The sequence below is a fragment of the Falco peregrinus genome, chromosome 3 (assembly GCF_023634155.1).
Source record: "Falco peregrinus isolate bFalPer1 chromosome 3, bFalPer1.pri, whole genome shotgun sequence".
Lineage (NCBI taxonomy): Eukaryota > Metazoa > Chordata > Aves > Falconiformes > Falconidae > Falco > Falco peregrinus.
This window is the reverse complement of record NC_073723.1, coordinates 45,444,131-45,459,492: the sequence shown is the minus strand read 5'-3', so window position 1 is coordinate 45,459,492 and position 15,362 is coordinate 45,444,131. Positions and strand designations below refer to the sequence as shown.

Below are 15,362 nucleotides of genomic sequence, written 5' to 3'. Positions count from 1 at the left end.
CATGCTTTGGGTGGAGTATGAGTTCAGTCTTGCACTAGAGTAGGATGCTGGAGAACCTAGAAGAGATATGGATAACTTCACCTGTAAGAATGCGTTGTAGGATCAGGTTCATGGCCACAAGGGCTGGAGTAGTGACCCATTTTTAATGTAAATTAAATACTTTTTACTTAAAGACTCTTAAGAGATCAGATTTACCCTTTACCTGTTTGTTTAAAAAAATATCCAAATTATCACATCAGTAGCTCTTCTGTTTTATTTGGTGGTGTTTGATTCTTGTGTCTTTCTTCATAATATTTAAATACTATTTTAATAGTATTTGTCTATTTCAATTATTGTACTATTCTGGAATCTCATTTAACAGAGTTAAATCGTGATTTACGAATGACTCACAGTTGCCCCAAAACCTGTGTTTAAGTCAGCATTTTGGATCTAATTGGTATCAGTAGGATAGTGTAAAACAGTAAAGAATAAATCTGTTTTATAGGTATTTATTTAGACCAGCAATGAATATATTTGATTTGTAATTTCCTATGGTTCTTAGGGGACTTCTGCAGGGAGAATTCCTTTTCTGAACTCTCTGTGCTTGGCTGTTCCTAGAAGAACAATGCTTATTAGTATCAGGGGGTTTATTATTGATCTGCTCAGTATAAAGTCCTTTCATCTTCACATTTTATTTTTCTGTCTTTTTTGCTTTCATCCGGCTTTGTGTTTAGTACACGGTGTGGACTGCCCTGTGGGTCACCTGGAACGTTTTCATTATCTGCTTCTATTTGGAAGTAGGCGGACTTTCTAAGGTAGGTCACTTTTCCTTCTTCAGGTTTATGGGAGGGTGTTTTAACAGCAGGACTCTCAGAAGGCTGGAACTACAGAAGAAAATTGCGGTCGTCTGAACATACAATTTGATCTTCAGAGTTCCCCTCCAACAGGAACGCCAGTGTTTGAACTTGTCTCTGATAGTAAATAGTCATGGGTTTGAAGTACATAAATGCAACGAATCTGAATTACAGTTGCCTTCTGAAGTACCATCTGGGGGAGGAAGGAGGGGAGGTTATTCAGTGGAAAATTTGAGGTTCTTTTTGATTGTTGAAAAACAGCCAATGTCATTTTTTTTGAATTTTCAAGTGTGTATGGAAAGTGTATCTGAATTTCTGAGACTGCTTTGAAAGCAGCTAAAGAAAATTACTAAGAAGGTTAATGTAAAAACTTGTTGAGCAAATTGGTCTCACAGTGAGAATGTTAATTCTTTACAAAAAAAGAACAAATGAGAAAGGGTGACTTTTTTTTGTATCTGAATAAAACTTTCCTTTCCATGATACTCAGTGCTCTAGGTCACCGATTCCTTATTCAAATCTCCGATTAGAGCAGAAGTGTTTGCTGGAAGTATCGAGATACATGTTGTGTTCATACAAGGTAGCCTTTATGTTAGCATAGGTTATATTTAGCATTATATCTACAGTGAGTTCCATACAACGTCTGCTGGTTTTTATCCTCCTGTTAGACATAGATGATACTGATCTTTGTTTATCACATTCATACTTAAATGATTCCAGGCACAGTATGCCCATAGCACATGCTGATCCTGGTATTATTAATAAAATTAATTTCCCCATTATTGGTTGTAGGTTTAGTGATACGAACTACATCACTGTTTATTCATGCAACGCTTTTAAAGAATTGTGAGCTCTACTCAGTTCTGATGGGAACATTTGTGAGCTATACTTTTTTGGGTTCAGCATTAAAACGCCCAGCTTTTGGCTGACAACAAACAGAAGACTGGTGAAACCGATTTAATAAGAAATAAAATTTAATTTATTCAGTAAAAATTCCATTAAAATTAAAGCTTTCAGTGATAGCTTCCTTTGGTGATAAAATTTCATAATGAAAAGCTGAAACAGTTTATTTTTTCTCCAAATATGATGTAGTTCACCAGAAGTCATAGGCTTTATGAGGAAATTAGTGCACTTCATAGACAATTAAAATAAATGATTGTATTGATATGTTTTGACTTAAAAATCTATTTGATGAACAGAAAAGCAACATATAGAAGCGATGAACGCCCAAAGTTATTGTTCATTTTCATTATACTTCGTATTTTTTCAGTCAGTTGGGTGATGAGTGTTTTTATAGTGACTATTATATCTTTATAGATAACTAGTGTTTTAATCTAAGTGCTTAGGAAGTGAAGCAAAACTTTTAGTCTGACCTGAGTGTGTGAAAACTTGAGTTGTCTTTCCATTGTTTGCAAAGGATTCTGATCATATCCTTAGTGTGAGGGGATTATACACCAGCAAGCATGAATTGAAATCTCGTATCTTCCAGTTTCACCACTGTGTTTCACTTTTAGGTCTTCTTACTTAACATACATGACCAATCGCAACGCAGAGAAATAGTAGCGCAAATATTATTCAGCAGCTCAGAAAAATCCCTTTTATTAGTATGTACTTAGGTTGATGTCAGAATTTTGGTGGAGTCTTTGTCTTGTGGTTTATAATGGCAACATTTGAAAAGTAGTTTCTCAACAAGGTGATAGACACAAAATTATTTCCATGGAAGTTAACTGCTGTTGTATAGGCTACATCAAAGGCACCAGTATCAGGACCAAGCTAGCAATGATAAAATCGAGAATTTTGTTCAGTAAACCATGGAATTTGGGGTCTGTTTAATGCTGTTTCTGAAACCTGTGCTAGAGATGATGCCGTCATCAAGAGACTGAGATCTTTTTGCACCATATGCATAAAATCCAGAGTATTTACAAGTTGTTGGCTATTTGACAACCGATTTAATTGGGACCCACATTTTACCCAACATGCTAGCTGAAAAATTTCATCATTGCTTTCCATGAATATGTTCCTGTGTTGTCAGGCATGATAGAAAGGTGCTGTTATCAAGGTACGTTAGTGTGGCTGGGAAGTCAAATGCGATTAGAAGCTTTTCAAGGATGTTTGTTTTCTCAACGTTGAAATCTTGGCAGAGAATAGTCACATTTTTTCTTGCTGTCATTCTATTTTTGTATTCAAAAAATGGTTTTGTTTCTGAAATGAATGCAGATTGTTTGTAATTTTTTAACTTCTGTTGACATACTATCAGGGAAAATTACGATGCTCTCTGGCAGCTGATTGATTTCTGTTGGTTTGTTTGTTTTTAAGTGCTATCATGTTTATATTTGCTTTGACCAGAATTAGCTGTTGCTTGGAGTCCCATGAATTTATTATGTCTTTGATTATGAATACTATCAGCAAATATCACTTGGTACAATAATAAATGGTAATTTTAATTGAATATCTTAACATGGAGTATGCATACAATGTGGACAGACTTTTCAAATGTCCTAATAGGAAACCCCCACTGCTGAAATTTTGCTCAGCTCTTAGTCTTGCTGCAGAAGAGAAGATCTCCTTTGAATATTTGTTGTTTGAATTGTGCCAAGAAGTTCCACTGCAGTTAATGAAAAATTTGAATGAGAGTAAGAACAACATAGGTAATTTAGGCCCATTTTTTGCTGTGAGAGTTTGAAACTTCTTTTACTTCAATTATAATGCATAATGTTCAGGTTTTCCTAGAAAACTGATTTTATGGTTTTTTTGAAAGGAACAGTTTTATATTTAGTTTAAGGTTTATGGATCTAGTACACCAAGATCTTTAAACTTTTCTTGACAAGAAGTAATGAAAACTTCTGCACGATCCCTCCCATTATCAAACACGATGTATGTGATTTGATCCTTTCCATTCTTTCACAAAAGTATGATGTTTCTTTGCCAGGGTGACACGGAAATTATATTTTTAGTTGCAAACACATTTCGTGTTCTAAAGTAAAGGCAATTTCATACAGAACCAAATTCCCAGCAAATTTTTTTTTTAATAATCCGGAGGGCCAAACTGGTAGACCTGAGGGGAGGAAGCTGGTGGGGAGGGGTAAACTGGGAACTGGAAGGCTATATATGGCTCCAGGCTTGTTGTTGAGGAATTCGCTTGGGTCTTAGTCCCTGCTTCAATTAATACCACATTATTTTATATAGTGAGGGAAAGCTTCACAAAAGAGCTTTCTGTGGAAGCACCCCCCTATAGCTACAGTATGGTAATCAGGGCAGTCTCCTGGGAAAAGGATGGTATGGATTCAAGTTGTCTCAGGTGTAAAAGGGAAACAAACCTGGCTGTCCCACAGCCCAGTGTTCTAAGTAGAAGCCTAATGAGTAAAGGCTTCCTCTGTAACTACTTTATAAACAACTTATAAGTCAAGCTCTTTTTTCACTTATGTTACAGATGTGCAAATAAAATGTTAATACTTTTTTCAGAAAGTATTTTTAAAGAAATTCTATTCAATCAGAAATAAAATAAATATACCCATATAAATCTTTTTTTGTTTGTGTTAACTTAGGATTTTTTCTGATTTTAGCAGTGAAAAAACTGCCCATATGAAAACTGAAATTTGCCTGTATTTTTCATTTACTACTTTTAGGGAATTGAAAGCATAATTTTTAGTGTTAACCACTCTGTATGAGAGAAACAAAGCTGCTATTATAATGTGACCTTTTAATCCTCCGCTGCAGGATGACAGATTGCTACATCCATATATGAGCTCATTAGTTGCTTGGATCTTACTGTATCTTGAAATGAAAATGTGTTGTAATTGCCACTTTCAAGAGTATGGGCAATTTAAAAAGATATACACATAAACACAAATCTCAAGGAGCCAAAAAAATTTCTCTAAAGAGCATTTGAAAATAAACATTGATTGTATCCTACCTGATACAATACCAGAAGCTGTTATTTTGAACTTTTGGATATTCTTCTTAAATATGGACAAGAGCCAGCCCTCCATCACCAGAAATACATTCTTTTATGTACTTCTGTAGAAAGAAGACTTCATTTGTTTCGTGTGTACAGTTGATATTTCTGTCATTTATATCCCTCTGGTATTTCAGATCCAGCGTGAAAATAGCTGTGCTTATTTGTATTTATCATTTGCTATTCCAGCTGGTACTTCCTGATAGACCATTTTTCTACTGCTTGTTTTGTTGTGAGTTAGTGATACTTGCTTTGTTAATGTGTTAATGCTTTTATTGTTAACTGTTAATGCCTTTATTCAGTAAATGTATAGCAGCATTCCCATACTGTGTACTCCTTTCCCGTTGTTTGATATACTTTATCTAAGCAGCTGGGCAACATTGATGAGCTCTTTTCTTTTTCTATGATGTTTCTGCTTGTTCTGCCTGGTTTTCGGTGGACTTTGCCTCATTCTGGATTACTTTTAAGTTTAGCTCTCAGGCTTGTGCTGTCTGTCAACTGACTCTTCCATTGCTTTTGGCCAAGGATTTGCATGAGAAACACTGATGTATTCAGTAGCAAACTACTTCTAAACCAGCTTATGTTGATTATCTGGTCCTTAGTTTTATGTAATGAATGTAGGTAAACGTGGACTAAAATGTGCTTGTGACACTAGCTTCATTAACCTTTCGCCTGAAGCCAAAGGAGCTTTTACATGTGCTAATTAATAAAACTATCATTTTTCAAGTATTTTTTTCTAATAATATTTACTTTTATCAATGGAAGTTCAAAGTCTGTAGGGCTCCCAGCCAACTTTGTTAAGCTGGAGACAGAACTAAAAGCTAAATTCTTACATGGATCTGTAGTTGGAGGATATAATTATAACCCTGTTAAGATTAATGATTTATTTCATCCAAGGACAAAATGGACTAATAAATTAGTAAAACGCTGTGGGAATGAAAACCTAATACTCTTTTCTAAACAAAATACTGTACATAAGAATGGGGGCTAATTATGTGGACTTTATCCCGTCTACTTCTGGAATCCTATTTGTTCCATCTGGTGCATGTCAGTCCAGTCCTTAATTGTTGTGCAATTATATCTAATCATCTCAAGTGGAGTAAGTTAAGCTCAAAACCAATGCCATGTTGTAATTAATAGAGTTGTAAAGGTGTATGCTGGGGCTTGTGTCTTTTTGGGTTTTTTAATGTGAAATGAGAGCGTAAAGTGTTGCTTGAATTTAGGCTAACAATATGAAAGAAAAAAGTGATTCTCATTCTACCTTGTGCTGATGTGAGAAAACAGAGACAACTATTTTGGTGTAATTGGCATCGTAATAAGCTTGTGGATAAAATCGGCAGCGTCCATAAAACCTATATGGGAAATCAGCAGGTGGAGGGTAAAGGACTTCCTTAGTCTAAGCGGAAGACTGAAGGTAGGTCATAGGGCAACTACTCACATGTAAGCAATTTTTATGTGGAGGAAAGTGGTCAGGTTTTTTCATATCTACTGGGAAGAAGGGCAAAAAATAATTTTCTGAGCATTTGGTAAAGAAGATTTGGTTGGAGGTCAGGAGTTTTTTAATAATAAGGTCCCTGAATAGGATCTAAAGCTGTTACAAAGCCTTATTGCTGGATAACTCTTCTGCTCTGCTCTTTTTAGTCTATAGAAATAAGCCTATGTCAAGATAAAAACCCAGGTTAATGTCCATGGGTGATTTAGGGTAGGAGTGTCAAAAATGAAAAAGCGAGTACAAGCTGAAGACTCAAAACCCCATCTTTAATCATGTCTGAGTCTTATTTACTTCGGCAGGAGCAGCATTCCAGCTGGGGAACTTGGGGGGTCTCTGGCTTTTTTCCTCAGCAGGTGTGTAGGGACATAGAAAAGGGGGGACCCCAATGGAGGCTTCCAGGTGGGTGACAGCAGTTCTTGTGCATGTGCAGGTGAGGTTTTGGTGTTCAGCTGTGTGACACCTAGTGGGAGGCAATGCTGTCATTGCTGTTCACTCCTGATAGAGATTAGACCTCTGTTACATCAGCTGCTGCTAGCTGTCGTATGCACAATAATGGATCATACTAAAGCCGTGGATGTAGCTCTAGGCATTCTGCAATTTCTAGACATTACAAGTGACTAGTTTTATAGCAGTAGTTAAATACAAACTCTTCCTAGTGTGTGTGCTGATAAAATTGAACTTGCAGAATTAAACCTGATGAAAAGACCGTTTTCATTTCTTCAAGGTCTGGGCCCTCTTGCCTCCTTCTCCTTTCCCTACTATTATTCCAAAAGGGTTTAAAGAATTGTTGTTTTAAAGGTAATGTTCCAGAATCTTCTCTGACATGGAAAAGGAATGCTAATTAAACACCATTGAAGTAAATACAATTAAACTAATACAAAGGCAAAGAAAACCAGACCAAATACTAGTTTTAATGCTTGTGTCATTCAACTCATTTAATTCCCTTGGCCTTCATTCTTTCTTTGAACAATCTCTCAGAACTAAGAAGTGGTTGGTTTTTTTAAAAAAAAAAGTAATCAAAAGTTTTTAGGACCAGTTCCCACCTTCTTGTTATTCTTGTGCCCTTTCCTACAGTAGAGGTTCCACTGAAATGCATTTGCTGAAATATGAACTTCTATCACCTTTCATATGCAAGTTGCTCCTCCCATCCTGCTGCTTTCTCGCCATAAAGAGAAATAATCTCCAGGTTCAATTGTATTTAATACTTTTCCATAATGTTCTGTTCAAACAGTAACCTTTTACATTTTTAATTACTTTGGCAATAAACCTGGAAACCAATTTACTGTGAAGTTATGCAGTGTAATATTGAACAGAAACAACATTTCAGCACTTCAAAATAATAGCACTGGCCTTGGCTGGTGCTAGGTACTGTTAATCATAGATATGGTGTGTTGGTGGTGTGCCTTTCAATGGTATTTACAAACAGTATTTTTTTGATGTTGTGTTAGGTTGATGTCAGTACGTGCAGGAGTAGAAACTGCATGTGGTAGGTTCTGTTTAGAATACCATGATTATTTCCATGAAAAGTTAGAAAATAATTAGCCAAGAACTGGGAATTCATAATGGTGAGGCTATGGAAAAATGCATTATCTTTTTATTTGCAATTTATACTTCTCAGCCCAAAAATGGAACAGCTACACATTCATGCTTGCTCTTTGAAAATAAAACTAAGGGAATGCTACCTGGAGAACACTTAGGAAGATGACTTTAATACATGCTCTCTTAAAAAAAAAAAAAAAAGGCAAATTAAAGAGCAAAAAAATATTAATCTGTTAGTACTCTAATATTGAAATCAAAATTTTCCACAATGAATTAGCCTCAAAGACTTCTGTTTTAGCTGAAGAAACTTTGTGGTTGGATTTTGATGTTCCAGATTTCATATAACCGAAGTAATTTGTTATTCAGTCTGTTTCACTCTACTGTGTAAAACTGTAGCATCATGTAACTTTTAATGAAATACATGCCTACTTTTGGAAGGAGAATTAACATGCAGCTAGCTTGGTGGCACATTTTGAGCATAAGGTCATTCTGGAAAAAAAATTGTGTGTAACAAATGGGACACAGATAAATGCCACCAAAACTGCAGAATGTGTCATTCTGATGTTAATTAGTTTGTTTAGGTGATACAATCACATTGCTGAACAACTTAATCAGGAGTAGATTCCAGATGGTGCAAAAATTGAATTTCATATCCTTTCAGGTGACATTTACAGTGGTTCATAATACTATAAACAATCAGCACCATTAAACTATGTTTTTTCAAGCAGAACTGGTGTTCTTATGTAACCCCTTGATGCTAAATTATAAGGCTGATATTTGGAGTGTAGGCCACCATTGTCTTCAGTGGTTTACATAACTGAGATATCTTTGTGGCTTTTTTTTTTTTTTTAATAATCAATATAATATATCCATGGCTGACTGGCTTTGGGAATAATGGGTGTGATATATATTGTTAGCTAACTGCTACACAGATACACCTATGAATACAAACATCACATTCCTATTTGTTTGAGTTCATTAGCTTAATTTCTAGGTTCTTGAAGATTTGGGAGAAAAAAAATCCCAAACTCTAAAATGCAGCCTCATGGGGAGGAGGTAAGTAGCTTGAGTAGCTTGCAAAATTTCTCCAAAGACACCTTTGGATATAAAACAGAAATAAGGATGCGATCCCAGTCTGAACTGGGTTCTGTTCTGCAGGAGTGCATGCTGCAATGGCTAGTGATGCAGAGAGGGTAAATCCCTGAGTACTTATAGTATACCTGAAGCACAGAAAAATTTGAAAAAGAATTGGTTGTTTAGATATAGAATAAGAACATACAAAATAAGGAATCAGAACATATAAGAAAAGGAAGGACCATCTAGTCATCTATTCTAACCTAATGTATCTAGATAAAGTTGAATTCATTAGTTTGTTCCTGGGGAGAGGAAGGGAAATTTCTCTAAGTTGTGGTTTGGTTGTATGCAAGTGGCAAATCCATCTGCAGATAATGGTGAATCTAGGTTTCAGTGCTTAAGGTATTATTTTACCTACATATTGACAATTTCATCTGTTTTGTAGTGATATGGTTTTTTTGCAGAAAACGGAAGACTGTTGCTGATATTTTTATTTTCTTCTTTGTAAATATGATGTCCTTCTGGCAAAACTGCAATGAAATATATTTCGATTATTTCTTTAATCATATTGGTTTTTAGACATTGCATCAACCACATCTGCTGTCTGTCCAGCAGCTTCAAACTACTGACAATGGTGACTGCTGTGTGCAGATGTTGACCCTTATGTAAGACAGTATACTTACTTTAGTGCTAGTGCAGGTTCTGTTTATTGCCTGCTAAGGTCAAATTGATGAGTTTAATAATTTCTGTACCATACACTGGTTTACTGCTGTAATGTATCCTTTGGAATTTTAGTTCCTATATGGTCCAGGTAAGGAGTTCTTCCTATTTATGGGGAGGCCTGTAATTTCATCAGTCATCTAATAAATAATTACATTCAGTTGATGTCCAGTTTTAAGACAGTTTTACTATTTTGAAGGGAGTTTTGCACTGATTCATAAGTTGTTCGTTGGGGCTTTTCCTCCATTTGAAGACAATGCTTGCTTGGAACAAAATGTAAATGTTAAATGGTTTTTGTAACATTTTACACATAAGACAGTCCTAGACCTCGATGAAAGTACAGAGGATTTATTACTGGTGATAGCAGAATCTGAAAAAGTTCTTCCCAGAAATGATGTTACTGAATTGTGTGGGAGTTTTGAGTATGCCAAATGCTTCTTATGAGACTTGATAATAGTGTAACTTTAGGCTAATGTAGAGTCTCTTAGTTTGGAAAAGACCTTTAAGATCATCAAGTACAACTGTAAACCTAACACTGCCAAGTCCACCACCAAACCATGTCCCTAAGCACGGCATCTACAGGTCTTTTAAATACCTCCAGGGTCGGTGATTCAACCACTTCCCTGGGCAGCCTGTTCTGATGCCTGACCAACCCTTTCAGAAGAAATTTTTCCTAATGACCAATCTAAACCTCCCCTGGCACAACTTGAGGCCATTTCTTCTTGCCCAGCACTTGCTGGGAGAAGAGACTTGACACCCATCTCACTGCAGCCTCCTTCCAGGCAGCCGTAAAGAGTGATAAGGTCCCCCCTGAGCCTCCCTTTCTCCAGACTAAACACCCCCAGTTCCCTCGGCCGCTCCTCATAAGCCTTGTGCTCCAGCCCCTCCACCAGCTTCGCTGCCCGTCTCTGGACACGCTCCAGCCCCTCAATGTCCCTCCTGCAGTGAGGGGCCCAAACCTGAACACGGCATTCGAGGGGCGGCCTCACCAGTGCCCAGTGCAGGGGGACGGTCACTGCCCTGGTCCTGCTGGCCACACGGTTTCTGACACAAGCCAGGGGGCTGTTGGCCTTCCTGGCCACCTGGGCACACTGCTGGCTCACGTTCAGCCGGCTGCCGACCAGCACCCCCAGGTCCTTTTCCTCTGGGCAGCTTCCCAGCCGCTCTGCCCCAGCCTGTAGCGCTGCGTGGGGTTGGTGTGACCCAGGTGCAGGACCCGGCACTGAGCCTTGTTGAACCTCACACACTCAGCCTCGGCCCATCGGTCCAGCCTGTCCAGATCCCTCTGTAGATACTATGTAGATAGACATGTTAACATGAGCCTATCTTTGACCTGTCAAAGAAACATGAGAAGCAGGCAATTGCTCATTATCTCTAGATGTCATCCAGGTGCCTGTACTTGCATCCTTTGGGATTCATGAACTCTACCTAATTTAGAGGAAAGGCCACGGTGGATATAAGTTTGGTTTAGTTTTCATAGGTCTGCATTTGACAATGAAAGAGATTCTTCTAACTACAAGGAGCCTGGTATCCACTCAAAGATTTCCTGGTTCTTCAGGATTTTCTAGTATATTGGCATTAGATGTGCATAGTCTGGAATGTTCTGCGTTAATATTTGCCTTACATTACTTTGGTCTGGGAGTCTGATGTTGGCATTTTGCCTTTGAATTTTACAAATTTTGTAAGTCTACCTGACTTTCACCGGGTATTTTGAAAGAGCACCTGGAAGAAATTTTTGCCATTCAGCTCCTGTTGAGTGGTTCAATAAGTGCACAATAAGGGGACTGTAGGGCAGTGTCCCTGCCTTACTCCCAGTATCCATTTCTTTTGAAGGCTTCAGGAAACAAAAACCCTATGGTTAGTTCAGTAGTGTACCTTGGGTAAGCCTTAAAAAGCCAATATGTCTGGTTTGACCATTTTTTCATTTGTAGAATGCTTAATGTTTATGTTGTGTTGGTCTGTCTTTAATCAGAAGGAGGGTTTTGATTCTGGAGGTCACAGGAAGTAGTCTCAATCTTTATGGTTCGAGCCTTGGAGCACGCTTATCTCCTTAATTTGGTTTCTGTGTAATAATTTACTTAACCTCCATAAGGTGAATGGGGTTTGAGAACTCCTTTTCAATGCACAAGCGAATTGGAGGGTTTGTTGGTTGTCTAGATTATTATTCTCTCTTCCTTTTTCAGCTGTCCTTCAGGGAAATTCCTTGCTCGTGTTGATGATGTGACTGAGTTTATTATTCATGAGTATCAGCACTCCTTTGAGCAGACTTCTTCAGTTCGGATTAATGGGGAAAGAATGAGAGAATCCTGTTGGGGATTTGACTGCCCTCCTGCCCTTTGCTTTGCTAGGAGGTTTATTGTCAGGGTGGCTTTACTATACCGGGAATAATGCTGGGTCTTTTTGACCTAGCCAGTCAAATGGGGAAAGCAAAAATGTCGGAAAAGAAGTCACAGAGATGGCAACAGTGCTTTCCTGAGACTGTGTTTCAAGGGCAAATGGTTTATGAATAATTTGATTCTCTCTGTATTATAGCAGTGTTGCATTCTGTATACTTAGATTCCCTCTCTGCTTAGAGGTCTTTAGAGAGCATGTAGAAGTTCTTTAAGATGTTGTTTTGGAAGAGCTTTTCCATTGCACCAGGAGAATATATTATACCTTTCTTCCGAGTACTCCTGCTCTGTGTTACTGTTATGGATCTTACTTCTGCATGCTTGCACAGATCTTTTTTCTTTTTTGTTTTTTTCCTCCTTTGGTTGATGAACAGATTCAGGTGTGATTTGGGAGTTTTGGCTGAAGATTTTCCTTGTTTATCTCAAAGATGTTTGAAGGCTTGGACATCTTTTATTCTGAGAGAGTTTGAACTCTGGTTAACCCATCTAGTCTGCTGCAAGGGGCATAGGTGTTATTCTAAAACCCAGATTACTTCTTTGCAGCAGGTATAACGCAGTTGATTAATTTTACCTTTTCTCCCTGTGAATGATGGATAATATTTTTGCTTTTCAGCTTTATTTTCATTCAGTTCAGTACTTTCCCTTGGTTTGATCAGAAGTGACCAAACTGCTGACCAACTTTCTCACTGCCAGTATTACCAGGGCAGATGATTTTCCTTTTGAGTCATCTCATCTTGACTAAATTAATGTTTCTTTCTCTTTAGTGGCATTCACAAATAATTCACAAATGCTTATTTATTCCACTTCAAAGGTGGGCTGTTGAATAAAAGACTACATTCAGTGAGGAAAAAAATACGTACATGTACGTACAACTGTGAAGAAACTGATTTCCACTAGATCTTCATCTCAAATACACTTGTACATTTTTTAACTTCAGAAGTCATGCTGTTTTGGGACTGTTTTCATATGCTTCATATCTACCCTGAGTTGCAACTATGGTTTGCTTCAGGGTATCTTCTGTCCTTACGTCTTGTTTTTCACATGAGCTGGCTATTTTTGTTGTTCGGTATTGTAGGCATGTAGACATTGTGTATACCCTGCAAACTTCAGCACAGTGTAAATAGCTATTTTGGAAAAGCCAGTGATATAACTTTCTTAATAATCACTTTTTTAGTTTGTACTTCTTAATATTTTTACCTATTCTAGGTTTAGTTTGTATATATTTTACTCTTATGAATCAAATGACTACCTGTTGATTAGTTAAAAATATACTTTATATTCTGGTTTTAAAACTACAATTTTCTGTAAAAAATTGAAATAATCTTTAGGTCTCATTTTCTTTTAAAATTTCTTGCTTCACTCTGATAAATATGCTAATATCTGTGAAAACGTTGACATATTAAAATGTGCTTCAGACACAAATGTATCGAGTTTTAATGCTTAAAATAACCAAATGGTTTTAAAAGGTTGTTAGAGAGTTTTAAAATGTTCCTAGATGTTAGCAACCCCATCAGTATCCTAGGATTTCTTTATTCATAAATGTTTCAGATCACTTTTTACATCTGTAACTAGGTAGCTTGCTTAAATATTCCAGGATCATATTAACTTTTATCCAAACATTTTATTCTCTAGAATGCAGTTTGCAATTCTGTTGCCTGACTTCTATTTCCTGCTTCCAGGCTATATCACTTTGCTTGTGCCTATAATTTATATGTTTTTTGTTTCGCTGATCCCAGCTTAACAAGTACTCCAGATGGCCCTGTACAGCTGCCTGCCTTTTCATTATTTACCCTCCTCCCTCTCTTTGTGTCATCTGCAAATATATCCACTGCAAGCAGTGATTTTGTATTTACTTCTAGATCACCGATGAAAATGTTGAATGACATCTGACCTTACATCAATCCCAAGGGAGTCCTGCTAGAAATACTTCTATTCAGCTTTGATTTTCCATTGATAACTATGTTAATTAGGTAGTTTTCAATCTTTTTAATTTTCAGTCCATTAAAAATGTACTGCCATTCTAATTTTTTCAATAAGAATGTTTTGTGAATGCCTTATAGGGGTCTAAGTATATTCTTGCACCTGCTTCTATCAACTCAACATTTAACTTCTTGAAGTAATGAAATTGAGTTTGTTTAATAGGTCCTAATGTCTTATGAAATCTTGCTGACTGGCGTCAATTATACTGCTTCTATTGGTTCTCAAGCATCTGTTTTTAAGTCATCTTTCCCCCAGTTATTTTGGGACTGATGCTAGACTAACTGTCCTTGAACCATTGCATGTGCATGTTTTGAAACTTACATAAGCTTTAAAATTCTTCAGTCTCATGAAGTTCCCAAGATTTATTAAAAATTAAGTCCTTTACGTTCATAGATCTCTATATTCAGTGGTTTTGTGTTGTTGCAAGTTGTCCAGGCTTAAAGAATGAATACAATTTAGAAACTGGTACGTCATTTACTGATGGTTTAGAAAGTGCTTGTTCCTCCTCTTCTCATTCTGTTCTTTACCAAATAAGAACAGAAACATTTATTAAAGATGTCTGCCTTTTCTACCTCTAAAAAAATCAGAGTCTTCATCTATTAGTAGGCCTAGATCATCTCTATAATTTCTTTTGTTCCTAATAAGCCTAATGAACAATTTATTACTGACTTTAACCTTGCTATAATGGATTCTGCCTGACATATTTTTCTTCCCTGTTAAATATTCTCCATTATATATCCTCTAATTTATATTGACTGGAGTCTTTTCTCCATTTTTGTTGTGGTTTCTTGAGGAACTGGCTGACACAGTGTTTACCTGTGTGTTTTGCCTGGCACTGGAAACTGTTGTACCCATTGACTGCAGAAATTTTCACAAAGGATGGATCTTTCATAATTAAATGCTTGCATATGTGTGCCATTACAAATGAAAAAAAGGTAGCCAGAAGAAGGGACAGAAGAAACTATCTAGTGCCTCCATAGAGAGAAAAGTTGGAACCTCACATTAGAAACTTCATAATTACTGTCTTTAGTTTAAACCAAACCAGAAGAAAGACCACAGTGGAGAAGGGAAAGAGACCCTTTTGTATTCCTTCCCAGTTTCTCTCCGTCCAAAGCACCCTGGCTCTGGACCTGGAATACTCCTTAACTTATTAACCCTTGAAACTCAATGTGCCACTTACCTAAAGACTCCACAGCCCTTCTCCCTGACTTGCTCAGTACCATGGACTTTCACATTCTCTGAATCCCTCAGGACAGTAAGATAAAGATGTATTTTCCCCTGTTGAGAGGTCTTTGCTGCGTTCTTAATGTGCTACCTCTACATCTGCTTCAGAAAGAAAACGAGAGCAGCACACACCCAAAGGGCTGCTACCAGCCTAAAGC

The 15,362-nt window shown here is 37.1% G+C and overlaps 1 protein-coding gene across 2 annotated transcripts in view; it reads left to right on the top strand.

Annotated features, from left to right (window-relative positions):
• The window catches only part of NKAIN3 (sodium/potassium transporting ATPase interacting 3), a 367,883-nt gene that overhangs the window by 185,571 nt on the left and 166,950 nt on the right, over positions 1–15,362 (top strand). For both annotated transcript variants that reach the window (XM_055800856.1, XM_055800855.1), the window contains exon 3: positions 714–794. In XM_055800856.1, coding sequence (XP_055656831.1) covers positions 714–794 — 81 coding nt within the window. The remainder of the gene's footprint in view (positions 1–713; positions 795–15,362) is intronic.